This window comes from Dendrobium catenatum, unplaced genomic scaffold (genome assembly GCF_001605985.2).
Source record: "Dendrobium catenatum unplaced genomic scaffold, ASM160598v2 fragScaff_scaffold_1117, whole genome shotgun sequence".
NCBI classification, from domain to species: domain Eukaryota; kingdom Viridiplantae; phylum Streptophyta; class Magnoliopsida; order Asparagales; family Orchidaceae; genus Dendrobium; species Dendrobium catenatum.
In genome coordinates, this window is record NW_021319579.1 from 1,804,692 (window position 1) to 1,820,301 (window position 15,610).

A 15,610-nucleotide genomic window follows, 5' to 3' on the forward strand; every position below is an offset into this window, starting at 1 on the left:
GAGCATGATGCTTAATTTAAATTAGAAATATAAGTAAAGTATTAAAAATTTTAAAAAGAAGCAAATTAGAAATGTTTGCTTCTTTTTAAATTTTATTAATACTCTGCTCCTATTTCTAATTTAAATTAAATATTATGCTCCTTTAAAAAAAATCCATTGAATAATATATTAAATTAATTTGAAAAAAAAAGGAATGAGCTTATCATTACATAGTAAGTAAATAATAAGAAGAAAAATAATTTATTAAAAGATCAACTTTCTGATGACCTAATTAAGATAATAAATATATTAAATTTTGCTTAAAGATATACCTAAAAATATTTGATTAGAAAATATTATAAATGACATTTTTTACTAGATTTAAATGAATATTTAATTCTTAATAGGATAATAAAAATAATTCTTATAATTGACCCCAGCTAATGAGATAAAAACTTGATGTTATCACTGTTATATAATTATTTAGTTAGGATTCATTCTAATTCAACTTGAATAAAAAGTAATTCAAATTTAACCTATTTTTTCAGGTGATATAATCTTAGCCCGCTATGAAATGCATATTTATTAATTATCAAATATTTTAATATCATTTTATTCAATTAAATATCGTTATTGTATCAGGAAAATTAAACTTTTTACCCCCATGCAATGAATTTGTGTGGACTAATATTCCTATCATTTTTTTTTATTTAGACAAATAATCCCTTTTTTTTTTTTGAGACATTTAGGCCATTAAGGCAAACTCACACACACAACGCATACACATAGACTCGAACCTTGGACCTCTTAGTTGGAAGCCTAAGCTCTCAACCAATAGGCCAAGGAGAGTTGTGTAATTTTTTTTTTTTTTTTACCAGAGTACCTTCGCCTCTTCTTACCTTTTTCAGTGGTGCCATCGATGTTTCCCGCGATTATGCCGTCAAGTCATTGCTCCTGCGATCCCAAATCCTTTTGATTCAAGCCAATTAATGAGCCACTACACGGTTGTGCCTAATGAGAAATTATTAGGTGTAGAGAGTGCGGATTAAAGATATGTCCGAACATTCATTTAAAATTTGACATGTGGAGTACACTTGTCTAACGAGAAATTATTAGGTGCAGAGAGTGCGGATTAAAGATATGTCCGAACATTCATTTAAAATTTGACATGTGGAGTACACTTTAATTAAGTTTTTTTAGCGCTTTACTTGCGCTTTACCTGTTCTTTAGTTGCGTTTTGACTGTTCTTTTATTGCGTTTTTTAATGTGCTTTGACTCTGCTTTTTCTGCACTTTGACTGTGCTTTACCTACGCTTTGGGTGCACTTTTGATGCGCTTGGCTTAAAGTTCAACGGACACGTTAAATATATAAAGTAAAAAATAAATCCAATTGAATATCCACCTGTCCACTCCACGTGTCAACATTTTATTGGAGTTCGAACGTATGTCTATGTCGGGCCTCTGCACCTAATAATTTCTTCGGAGAAGAAGTTTTGTTAACACAAAGGAGATTAGTAACCTTAAATTTGTTTTGGAATTAGGGGTGTAAGCGTATCGTATCGAGCTCAAGTCACTAGCTTGATTAATTAATCAAGTTCAAGCCAACTCATTTATTTTGGAAGAGAAAAAAATGCTTATAATTTAAGCAATTATTATAATAAAATAGTAAAAAAGAAAAAAAAAATTAGTAGGAAAAAATGATAAATCACTTAATATAAGAAAGTCATGCTTTTTTTTGGGCATTTAAGTCAATTAAGTAAAACTCACACACACAATACATATGTAAGACCTGAACCCAAACCTTTTTCAAAGCTCCCAACCAACAAATAAAAATGAGTTGTATAGTGAGATGTAATTTAGAAACATTTTTAACAATTTTGTACTTAAAAATGTTGAATATTAATGTATATTAAGTGCATTTTATATTCATATTTTTTAAAAGAGTGGGCTCATGAGCTAACGAGTCAACTCAAATTTGGTTTGTTAGCTCATCAAATTTCGCTCATGAGCTATTTATCAAGTAGAACTCGAGTCAGCTCACGAGTCGACTTGACTCACTTGTAAAAAAATACAACAACACCTTACAATTTACAAGACACAACACCACTTTCAACTTGTAAAAAAACAACACAACTTACGACTAATCAAAGTTTCGAGAAGAAAGAATTAGGTGAAATGGGAATCGTGGAGAGAACAATAAATAGAAGTCCAAGATGAAATATAAGAAGGAAGGTAGAAGATGTTAGCTCACAAGCTATGACAAACCCACAGGTTTCACGTTCCAAATATTCATCACATATCACTCTCTTTTTTCACAAAGAAATCAATCACCTTATATAGAAAAAGGAGGAGAAATGATATTAAATGCTCACTTAAATTTATCACCCAAACAACTAATAAAAGCCTTCCAAAATAACAACAAAACTCTTCCAAATCAACCCAATTAATTAGGAAATAAAGCATCCAACTCATTTCTCGGCTTCAACCTCATCGACTATTCTATGATGAGGTCGGATTAAAGTTAGGTGATTTTTTTTTATTGGATCATTATTTGGTTTTTATTGGATCATTATGAACCTTCGAGAAATAAAACAAACTAGTGTGTAAATTAATGTCAATCATTATAGTTAGCATAATAGAGATACTATCATCTATATCACATAATAAAAATGAATGAGAATAAATATTCATTAATCCCGCATAAAATAGTTAGGATAAGACTAATGATAATCATAAAAATGAAGATTTTAGATTGTATAGCAATCATTATATATAAAAATTGAACCAAACAAATAATTGATAATTTTAAATGAATTAACATAACAATTTAATATAAGATGATTTTTTTTAAGGAATGGTCACATAAAACGGAGGCCTTTGATGATCGGTTAGGAGAGTAGATACATTAGATTTGCTTATGTTATCATGAGAATTAGAAATCTCTGAACCAAGTAAGAGAACACAAGGTATGCAAATAATCACTTTCTTTTAAAATAACTAAAACAAACAGAACAATGAAATAGAACAAAACATCACTTATAATAGAAAGAACAACACACATGCAACTAATAAACACAAAACAAACACAACCTTAAAATACAACAACACCTTACAACTTACAAGACACAACACCACTTTCAACTTGTAAAAAAACAACACAACTAACGACTAATCAAAGTTTTGAGAAGAAAGAATCAGATAAAATGGGAACCGTGGAGAGAACAATAAATAGAAGTCCAAGATGAAATATAAGAAGGAAGGTAGAAGATGTTAGCTCGCAAGCTATGACAAACCCACAGGTTTCACGTTCCAAATATTCATCACATTTCACTCTCTTTTTTCACAAAGAAATCAATCACCTTATATAGAAAAAGGAGGAGAAATGATATTAAATGCTCACTTAAATTTATCACCCAAACAACTAATAAAAGCCTTCCAAAATAACAACAAAACTCTTCCAAATCAACCCAATTAATTAGGAAATAAAGCATCCAACATATGTTTCCGCAAATGGGGAAACCAAGTAGCTACTGCAGGGAAAACGAGCAATCAGCAGTAAAGACAACAAAGAAACGGAAGGGGTAGCTGGTGAAATGAAGAGCTAGGAGAGAAAACTGAAGTCCAACATGGGGAAGACAAACAACCAACATGGGAAGACCAAACAACCACTTAGGGATGACCAAAAAATAGCAACAATACGAGAAGACATCAGAAAAGGAAAAAGACAGCAAGGAAATTCAGCAAACAACATAGAAGTTCAACAAACAGTAGGGAAATTCGGCAAACAACATGAAAATTCAGCAAATAGCAGGGAAATTCAGCAAATAGTAGGGAAAACTAAGAAGTCACAAGAGAAAGATAACTAGAAACACAAGAAAAAATAAGAAAAAATAAAGTGAGCAATATTGATTGCATCATGTTAAGAAAGGTAAAGGTAGACCTAAAAAGACTTGTTTAGAAAATATTAGAAATAACATTTTTTATTAGATTTAAATGAGAATTTGACCCTTATTAGAATGCAATGGAGAAAATGGATTCATGTAGCCGACCACATGTAGTGGAACAAAGGTTTGATGTGTTGTTGTTGTTGTCATGATAGGGAATGGTGTGCGCAAAAACAAAAATCTTATGAAGGTGGAATTCTAATTTAAAAGTTTGACAACTACTTCCAAGATCTTTAGATTTCATTGAGATAGCTTTCTTATTGCTCAGTTTTTCAAACTGCAACCACATTTAATGTTTGACTATTACTTTTTTAGGCTTACAAGACATATCTATACTAAAAAGCTACTTTTTATAAAAATTACTTTCCCTGCAATAGCTTTGTAACCACATTTACAAAAAACAACAACATTCCTAAACAAACATTAGATTAGCTGACACCCATAGATGATGTTATCATTCAAATATCGTAAATAAGCATGCCCTAAAATGCACTTAGAACCAAAATCTCAATGAGAATTCCCAATATAAATGTAGTCAAAAAACAAAACAATAAAGCCTCTTAAATTCTTCTGTGCACTAGCAATACATTTAAGTCAAGAAATTTCAAGTTTCATCCAAGATGTGCCTAATCAAAAGAGAGCTGCTGCCTAGGAAGTTGCTTGGATGTAAAAGTCTCGCAACTTTCTTCAAAAGAGATTATTCTTGACTAATCAGTACAAATTCACCAAACAGCGTATATAGCAAAATATTGATCTCAAGCATTATGCATGAAAAAACCTAACCAAAGTTGAATGCGAGCTGATTCAAATTTTACAGGCAAAAAACTGAATCAAACAGACAGGGACTGATATACTTGAATAACATTTAAAGAGAACTCTTATCTTGATATGTTGTTTTTTTCAAATCAAACGAAACAGATTCTAAAATGCATAGCCAGCCCATATCTTAACGGAAGTTTACTGTGTATGCAAATGAAGGCCATGAGAGAGAGAGAGAGAGAGAGAGAGAGAGAGAGGAAGAAAAAAAAAACCCTACAGGTAACGGATTTTTCTGGAGTGTACAAGTGGCACATTTAAATAAAGAAATCTGAAGCATAAACCACCAGATGCTAATAAAAAAGGCTTCTTCTTCGGAGGGTTTAGTTGGATGTAAGATTCATACCTTTTTTTCCGGAGAGATTATTCTTGATCAAACCAGTAATATTGTCATAGGCAAGCAGTAACACAGAACCAAGCAGCTCCCACAAAGCACAAAATTATAATCTCAAGAATCATAAATGAAATATGCTAAGAACAAAAAAATTGAATGCAAGTTTAGATTTCCTATACATGTGAAATAAAGTAGCCTAACAACTTAATAACTCAATGCAGAATGTTGGCTCGGGAGTCCACCTAGAAAAGGAAGTGTTGTGGTTCCTTAGAACAAACATATAGATCTAAAGCTAAATAAAAAAAAAAATCTTATTATTATAGGATCAAAGTTTTAGACAGAAATGTTAGAGGGATTGTCATATTAGCTGTCACAAGAGAACTCAAGAAACTTGTTCAAATGAACATGTTGCACTTATTTGTTATTATTAAACCAATGTTCAAAAGAAAAATATACAGTTTTATACCTCTTTGATAAATTTTAATGATTTATGGAATGTTAGCTAATACTTCAAAAAAGATATTGGAGTTCTGGGAAGAAGGAATCTAAATGTTAATTACTTATTAATACATGTAAACTTCTGAATGTTGAGATTTGTAATCAGGAACTTCCAGCTATCTGTACTTTTGTTTAGTCTAGCTGTTCATGGGTATTAAAAAAATTCCTGTGGAGAAATTTGAGGAGAATTGCTTGATGTCATTGAAATGTTTCTTGCATGAAATATTCTTCAAAACAGCTTGTTTGATACTCAATTTCACAGAAGTTCAGCAATTAAAATCAAAAGAAAACTTTCTAGCATTCTTTCTTTGTCAAATAAAGTATACATTATAGCAAGTTAAGAAGGAATAGAGGCTAAGGAGGAGGCGGATCATATGCTTTGCTAAATGTTTTATGTTTAGTCTTAATAAAAATCCCACCACTAAAAGCAGGAAAGAAGACGGAAGTTGGAACGAAAAAATCACTATGAAAAATAAATATGGAGCACACTTTATTTATTAATTTAATTTCAGCTTTAAGTATAATAACTCCTCTTAACCAATGAGCAATAATGTTAAAAACTAAAGCTTTCAGAAGACCAAAAAATAAGATTTCCCACCATCTAATTGTTGATGGAAAAAAGGGGGAATAAAAATTTTTAAAATTGAAGACGTGTCTCTTCACAATCGCGTTTTGGCCACAAATGCAATTAACATCTAAATGACGTATCTATTCGTTGCTATAACTATCTTTGATAACACAATAAAAAAAAAAGAGGACTGCATTTCAATCTTACATTTGTATTGCCTCGTTCCTCCTTACTCTCTGTGATTATCAAAATCTTCAACTCGTGAGAACAAAGCCAGCCCTCATTCACTGTCTCCGGCATCGCCACCCACGCCGGAATCAACCCACACGAGCGCCTGTGCCCAATCCGCCGCCACTCTTCGCGTCCCAAGCCTCTGCTGACGTCCGACTCTGACAACTCCACACGCCTGAATCATCTACACCTCTCGCGTCCGACGCCAAAGTCCTACTGCTCTTCATGTAAATTGTCCCCAACTTCTGTTTCAGTAATTTAATTTTGAAACCTTCGTCTGCATTGATATTCGCCAGCCTCTTTTGCCTCTTTGGGCATATCATTCCACTTATAAAACTGCAACGCAATCTACCCCATATTCGTTGATTTTCATAACTGAGGCAATATTACCTCTCGAGGTCGAGTTGTCGTCTCTTCGTATTGCTGTTCAATACAAATTAACCAAAGAAGAAAATGATCTTCTATGACTTTAAAAACTTGAAGCTCTTGAAGAAGTTCGACTTCAAGCTCAACAAAGTCTAGAATCTTACAAAGCAAGAATGATTTGGACACATGATCAAATGATTCGTCCTACAAGCTTTAAGGAAGGTGAACTTGTTGTGGTTCGTCGAAGACTTATAATCTCTCATTGTCGCCTCGGCAATAAATTTGACCCAATCTGGAAAAGACTATTCATCATTGAAATAGTGTATGAAGGAGCATCCTATCAACTCATAGACCTAAAAGGTCAAAAGATCCATACCACCAAAAAATAGTCAATTTCTGAAGAAATGTCATACATAAAGATGTTATGTATGCAAATTTGCCTACAAGGAAGAAGATAAAATAAATCTCCTCCTAAAAGATAGGAGGCAATTTTTATATTCTCCTACAAGGCGGGAGATAAATTCAATCCCCACCTAAAAGATATGAGGCAATTTTATATCTCCTGCAAAATAGGAGATGTTTTGCCATATAAATGCCTACAAGGTAGGACAATAATTGATTTCATAAATAGGCAAAAGAGGTTGGCGGATATCAATGCAGGCAAATGTTTCAGAATTAAATTACTAAAATAGGAGTTAGGGGCAGTTTACGTGAAGAGAAGTTAGACTTTGGCGTTGGACGTGGGAGGTGCAGACGATTCAGGTGTGTGGAGTCGTCGGAGTCGGACGTGAGCGGAGGCTTGGGGTGTGAAGAGCGGCGGCGGACTAGGCGCAAGCACTCGTGTGAGTTGATTCATGCGTGGATGACGAAGCCGGAGGCAGTGAAGGAGGGTTGGTTTTGTTCTCACGGGTTGAAGATTTTGGCAATCATAGAGGGTAAGGAGGAACGAGATAATACAGAAGTAAGATTGAAACGTCAGTCCTCTTTTTTATGTTGTGTTGTCGAAGATAGTTATAGCAACGAATAGATGCGTCATTTGGATGTTAATTACATGTGAGACCAAATCGGGATTGTGAAAAGACTTATCTCTTCAATTTTAAAAATTTGTATTCCCCCTTTGTTTTTGTTAACAATTAGATGTTGATTTTTTGTCTCCTGGAAGACTTCAATTCTTAACATTATTGCACATTAATTAAGAGGGGTTATTGTACTTAAGGCTGGGATTAAATTCATAAATAAAGTATGTTCCATATTTATTTTTCATAGTAATTTTTTTCGTTCTAACTTCCATCTTCTTTCCTGCTTTGGGTGGAGGGATTTTTATTGAGACTAAACTTGTAACAGTTAGAAAGACATATGATTCGCCTCCTCCTTCGCCTCTATTGCCTTCTTAAATTATTGTAATGTATACTTTATTTGACAAGGAAAGAATGCTAGAAGATTTGTTTTTTATTTTAATTGATGAACCTCTGTGAAATTAAGCATCAAATAAGTTGTTTTGAAGAAGATTTCATACTGGAAACATTTCAGTGACATCAAGAAATTATCCTCAAATTTCTCCACAAGAATTTTCTTAATACCCATGAGCAGTTAGACTAAACAAAAGTACAAATAGCTGGAAGTTCTTTATTATGAATCTCCACATTCAAAAGTTTACATGTATTAAGAAGCAATAAGAATTTAGATTCCTTCGTCCTAGAGCTCCAATATCTTTTTTGAAGTATTAGCTAACATTCCATGAAATCATTAAAATCTGTCAAAGAGGTATAAAATTGTATATTTTTCTTTTGAACATAGGTTCAATAATAACAAACAAGTGCAACCTGTTCATATGAATAAGTTTCTTGAGTTCTCTTATGACAGCTAATATGGCAATCCCTATAACATTTTTGTCTAAAACTTTGATCATGTAATAATAAGATCTTTTGATTTAGCTTTAGATTTATATATTTGTTCTAAAGAACCACAAACACTTCCTTTTATTTTCCCTTCCTTTTTTTAAGTCACTCTGTGAAACCTTCCATCTCGGTCCAATTTCTTCTTTTCTCTCTTTTTTTTTTTTAATTTCAATTTTCTTTTTCATTCATTCACTTATTTAAAAAAAAAACTTTTTTTATTATTATCAGTCAACACCAATATTGTATTTCTAGATAATATAATCTAAAAGAATGTTTTTATAGAGCACCGTCGAGGTTTAGGGATCACGAACATCCTGAGTATGTTTATAATTGAAGAAAACTTTAGACATATTGAGAAAAGAACCCAAATCATGAGATGATAGGTTAAGTATTTTTCTATGAGGTATGGGTGTTCTAAAGGGAGGAGTAGATGCAACCTTAATTATTTGGTGTAGATGATATTCAATTTGAAGGTCTAAATGAATTCTTATATCATGAGTTTCCTAATACTTGAGAAATGAGTTTGAGATGAATATGATAGGTGGATTAAACAACTTCCTTATTTATAATTTCTCATTACATGAAACAATAAGGATCATTTTTGTGTGCTTAAGAAGCATTTAAGTATCCCAAAGTTATAATTGCTCATTACTAGAATATGTCAGTGAATTACATTGATATTAATTATTTTCATAGAATTAATCTCCATTTATTTCTTGATATTAATTGGCTAAATTTTAAGATATCTTTACACCATTGTGAAGTATGACAAAAAGGAAGTAGTGTTTATGCTATTATGAATTAGGAAGGCTAAAGGTATGGACTATGATGTTCCGAATGATAGATGATCTATGGTTTGGTAACTATGCAATGATATTTTATCATAAAAACTCATTTATCTCTTATTACAGAAAAATTATATATATATTTTTAATGCAATATCTTAAGGGGAGGTTCTTTACAGATCAACCATGTTTGTGTATCTAATATAACATGTTTTTCGAATCTAATATCTTAAGGAAAGGTTCTTTACACATCAACCATGTTTTGTGTATCATTATCAAGAAGGAAAAAAAAATATTGACCTAATGTGCCCACCTAATCAAAGAGTTCACTATTGATGATTTTAAATATAGATTAGTATGCCTAGTGGTTTTTATGAGCTTAATTTAGGTACAACATTGTGGTTGCACCCTGTTAAAATGCCCAAGTTATGATGACTAAAGACTCGTGTATATGATATGTTAGAACTAAGTTGTAATTTGTGCTATCATATGTTTGGGACATCTAAATGAGTTTTCATCAGTTAGGCCCAAGTGGAATGAACAAAATAGCCCCTAAAAGATGATTATATTTTAAGTAATATATATAGTTTATAATTTCCAAATTTATATAAAAGTAAATCCTTCCCAAAATTATTTTGAAATCTTAAGTTACATTACATTATATATATCTAAATGAAAATAACTTGAAAATCCTTTGAAAAGTCTATTAAAATTTGCACGAAAAAAGCTTCTTGGGGTTTTGTAGGTCCTTGCAAAGTCCTTTGAGAGTTCTTGCTAAGTGATAGAGTCCAAGTATTTTCTTTTGGGATTTAGATGTCTTCAAAAATAACTTGTGGAGCCCCACAAAGTTTATGAGTCCCCATAAACTTGTTTACAGACACCTACAAATTCCAAAATAGGTGGATAATGGTTACAAATTCTAGCCATTTGGGTATAAGTGTTTCTTGTTTTGCTTTGCTAGATTTTGATCTTTTGGATTGTGGTTACGAAATCCCATGAACTCTCATATATATATTAGATGATTTCAAAGTTTTATAATTACTTGAAAATCATTAAAGCTTCTATTGCAAAAATCTCTATCTCGTTGTTCATTCTTAACAAAAACTTTGAGAATTCTTAAGCAACTTTCATCAAAAGAGCACTCAACATTCTACGCTTTTCATACCATCACACAATTGTTGTGTAAGATGCATTCTTCAATAGTTATTCTTAAGTTTCTCTATTGTAATCCTTTGTGAGGTTCTAAGCCTTGATATGGAGGCTTAAAAAGGTTAGGTTCCCTTTCCTAGAATCAAGGTAAGAGTCTCTTCCCCTTAAGGAAAGAAGTTGTAGTGGTCCCTGTATTGCGTTGCAGGCAAAGACGTTATTGGGCAATGGAATCTAAAGTGAGAGTTCTTAGGTGTGGTTGTTGGCCTTGTTGGACTAAATCTATAAAAGTCTTATGAGTGCCCTTTACTCTTACACTTTTGTTTGTTCAGTCATAATCATTTTGATTCTATTGTTTTAAATTTTTATGCGTAATTTTTTTAGTTGCAACATAATAATAACAAAACAAAAAAATAAGAGGTGTCAATCAACCAGCAAAGACTTGCAAATAAAAAAAAGTTAAGATTATACAAAAAAGAGAAAAATTACCATAAAAATTACGCATTTGTTCAGTCACCATCACGCAAGTTTATGATTACTTTAGCATCTAGTTGACAAGGAGGATCTCATAATAAAAACTAAAAGAGAGGAATTTACCACAAGACCAAGGTTATAAATTGTATTCTACCAACAGGATTACCCCGTTCTATTAGTCTTTATTAAAGATGGAATGGTAAAAAATTTTGGAAAGTAATTTAAAAATTGAGCTGAAAAAAAAAAAAATTTAAATTGCAAAAGAAACATTTATGTTTAGCATTAGTCTAACTCAATGTTAAGCTCACAGCATAGCTATTTGTTGCTTCCAACTTCCATCGCTTAAGTTTAGAATCAATGATTCCTCTTGGGGTCATTGGGTTGCTTTAAGTAATAAAACTTGTTCTGAAAAACTAATGGGCTTATTAAATTATGTTGTTTGGTTAGATGTTGTTAGGGATGGAAGTAAAAAATCACAATAAAACAAACAATAAAGTAAAAACAGCATAAAGTAAAGGACACTAGGATTTAACATGAAAAAACTTGAAAACTAGAAAAAATCACTGAGTCACGTCACACCAAAAAATCCACTATGTAAATTAAAAGAAATAAGTACATGCTCTCACGCTCTCTCCTTGCTTCTCTCCTCTCTTATACCATTCTTGCACTCAAAAGTGAGCCCTAAGTTGAATTTTAATTAGTAGATAAAAGCAAATGAGCCCTAAGTGGAATTTTAACTTAGGACATGTAACTTTTTTTGGGCTACAAGAAACCAAATGAGCCGTAAGTTGAATTTTAATTAGTAGATGAAAGCAAACAGCTAACAAGGCCGTAGTTTGATTCAAGGATATGGTAAATCAAGCTTTCATACATGACATTACATTACAGGTCAATCAAAATCCCTCAGAAGCTACAAATTTCTTAAAAACTTAATCTAAACGAGATTTAGCTCGTGCAGTACATCAAATGATCAAAATTGCGAATCAGCTACAGAAATAAAAGCGTGCCAATTTTCCCCATTACTCAATACTTCAGCAATCCAGGGGGGGAGATGCACTTACGTGATGCATATCCAAACGCCGAGCACGATGAGAGCAATGCCGAGAAGAGCAGGGCCGATCCGCATCTCCTCACCTAGGAGAATAGCAGAGGCGGCGGTGGCGGCGAATGTGGTGGCGTTTGTGACGGGAACGGCAACGGAGATGGGAGAATCGCCGAGGATGTAGAAAAAGGCGGCGGATGCAGTGAGGTTAACAAGGAATGGGACAGAGTATTGCCACAAAAGGAGAAGGTCGAGCCACTTCAGGACGTGGCCGATGACTCCCCGTTGATCGCGTGAAGCCGGCGGTGTGGATTGGAGTTTTTGTTCCCAGAGCAGTGCTCCGCGGCGCATGAGCGAGTTGGTGGAACCCCATACCAGGCCCACCCCGATCATCTTCTCGATTTCGCTGATCATCTCGTACTGATCGCCGGAAAAACGGCAACCCGTTCCTTAACTATTCTGAATTTGTTGCGTTGACGCTTGACAGTAGGTATGCAACTAGTATAATTAAGCAGGCTTTATGTTTGAGATTATATATTTAAATCCATTCATATGTTTTTTTTTTTTTAACTAAGCTTTCTTTTCGGCTGGATTTGTTAATGATGCCATTTATATTTGTTTTTAGATTGTCCAAAATATAATAAGCTTTTGTTAGTAGAGTTTTTTAAAACTTTAAATTCTCTTGAATTTAAAAGGTTCGAATTTTATTTCTCATGTAAATAGTGTTGGTTCATTTAAATATTTTTTAAAAGTAATATACCTCATAAATATAGTCAAAACTTAAAAGATTATATTGAATATCTCATATTAATTCTCTAAATTATATGAGAAATTATTAGGTACGGAGTGCGGACGGGAAAACCGTCTGCACACTAGTATAAAACCGCGGTCGGTACCGTTCGGTACCACTAGGTACTGCTTGGTACCCTGTGTCTGTGCAGACGGTTCTCACCCCGTCCGCACTCCGCACCTAATAATTTTTCAAATTATATACCTCATGAGAAGGATTGGATTCGGAGGCGATCAAGACTTCTCTTCTATACGACAAGTTTCCATTCTTCCTTTGAAAAATGTGTTGACTATCCTTACTGAACTAACAAAATTTGGAGTCAAATTCAATCAAGACTTTTAATCCCTACGTTAAATCGTTGATCTTCCTATGAGAAATCTATTAAATGTCCTCATCGAATGGAGTAGATTTAAGCCCGTAATCTTACTCTGAGCCTATCCTAGATTTTTGAGATTTTATCTTTTTATTTTTAGCCAGTCTCCTTTGATTTTCATTCATTTATAATCTTATTTTTATTTACCCTTTAACCTTTAAAGATACTGTTACACAGCCCAATTTCTCTAAATTTTACTTGAGCAATACTTAAAAAATATATTCATTATTTTAGTTCAATTTTTTATCATTATTTTAATCAATATTTTTTTAATATAAATCGGATCAACTGCTCTCAAAATAAAAAATAATAATAATAATAAATTAATTTAAATAAATAAACTTAAAAAATACTGACGTTGTAATATATACTTCCAAAAAAACCCCATCTATAGAATATTATTAATTGAATATAAGCAGCAACATCAATAATTAAAATAAGCCTTAGGGGCTGTTTGATAGTAGCATTTAAAGTCGGATTTGAAGCGGATTTGATCGAAATCCAGCCAAACGGCCTAAAATGCAAAACCAAATCTGACGGCAAATGAAAGCCGCCGTAGACCGGAAATTCAGCCTTTTCGTGCTAAATCCCGGATTTCCGAATTTTTTTTTTCAAATTTACAAAATCTGTTGGTTTAAATCTGTTCTATAGTCAAACAGTCACCCATGACTTAATTGAATTTAACATAAATATTATCAAACAGTTCAAAATTTAAGCCGCACAAGATTTCCGAAATTTGAATTTAACGGATTTATGAAATCCTATTTAAATCAAATCATAGTTGCTACGAAACAGCCCCTTATATATTTGCATTAATCAAACCGAGACAAAATAATATGCAAGTAAGTTCCGCCAATCAACCGAGGCGCTCAGCCCATAAAGGGCAAGGGTGAGCAATATAAGACGCACGGTCGCTGCCGGCAGTAATAACAAGCTTGCTGTGCCACTCCCCCGCCGGCGATGGCGGTACCTCTGTCGCTTCCACGGCCTGCCTTCGCCATTCCCGCTGATGCCGATGCATTGCAAGTGCAGCGCTCGCCACCCGCATTTCGAACTCATGATTGACTCCCGCACTGGATTCCGGCTGCTGTCGTCGTCTTATCATACAGCGAGCAATGATATAAGTGAGGATTCGGAGGCCGAATATGATGGCGACGACCATGAGAGCCATGATGATGTAGTATTTGGCAGAGTGGTGGACGTGGAGACAGCTGAGAAGGCCGACGCAGGACATTGCTTGTTCGGGCTCTCTAATATGGTTTCTTATTACATGTAGTGTAGTTACTTTTGTTGCGCAGAGGATTCCTTGCTTTTGCCTTTTGCGAGTGGGGAGATGGGGATAGGTACCTTCCTTGCTCCTTGTGCCTTCCTCGAAGGTTCTGACAAACTTTGCATCAACTTTCATCGTTCTGCTTTTTATACTATGTTTTATGGGAACTTTTATTTGGTCCGGTGTAAGGATACAGAGGCACATCCGATTGTAGGCAAAATTCTGTCTATACCGAGGTGTACCGAGTGTAAGGATACAAAAAAACTCGGTACACCTCGGTATAGGCGGGATTTTGCCTACAACCGGATGTTCCTCTGCATCCGGTCGGAGGACGTAATAATTGTTCGTTTTATGGTGAGTTTGGAATGGTTCAGAGATTTTCATGTGAACGAAGGTCTCTAAAGGCACTGATTTGGTTGGATAAATTTCTTAGCCTATTGATGAATGTGTTATTTTAAATCGGACATGACCGACTGGTTTAACCGTTTCAACCGTGAATCAATCGGGAAGCCAATCCGAAAAACCAGCAAAATCATTTTAATATTGAGCCGAGAAAAAATTGGATGAACCGCCAGTTCAACTGTATAATCGGTGAACTAGTCAGTTTTAAAAGATAGATTTTGCACAGTCGATCAGTGATCCAAGCGTCAAAACACTTATAATTTATCTAATATAATTGAAGTCCTAAGACGTAGTTTCCTGTTTCCCTCCCAAGCCACGGCCTGATGACCCGCACTCCCATTATCATGTAGTTTCCCTCCTAGGAACAAACGCACGATCATTTCTCGCTTTTTCTCGCAATAGATGTGCTCCTAAGATCGCAACAACTTCACAGTTCACTCTCCGACATAGGCCCATATAACATCAAAACCGCATAAATTTGCAACATTGATGACCCTTCGTCGTCACCAACAACCTACTCCTATTGATTTGTAGGATTTCTTATTTCTTCCCAATATTACATCATCCAGTTTGACCGGGGTCGAACTATTGAATCATGAACCTCTCATTCTTCTGATTCATTGTCTGTTCTGATTTTCACAATGTTGTTAAAAGTTATGTTTGAAGCTTGAAGTGAGCATAAAAACCAATATCG

At 33.8% G+C, this 15,610-nt stretch overlaps 1 protein-coding gene across 1 annotated transcript; it reads right to left on the bottom strand.

Annotated features, from left to right (window-relative positions):
* Positions 1-11,818: 11,818 nt before the first annotated feature.
* On the bottom strand, positions 11,819-12,580 carry LOC110113797 (transmembrane protein 234 homolog). The gene has a single exon (XM_020846495.2). The coding sequence runs from the start codon at positions 12,493-12,495 to the stop codon at positions 12,097-12,099; it is 399 nt and encodes a 132-aa protein (XP_020702154.1). The 5' UTR covers positions 12,496-12,580; the 3' UTR covers positions 11,819-12,096.
* Between the last annotated feature and the right edge of the window lie 3,030 nt (positions 12,581-15,610).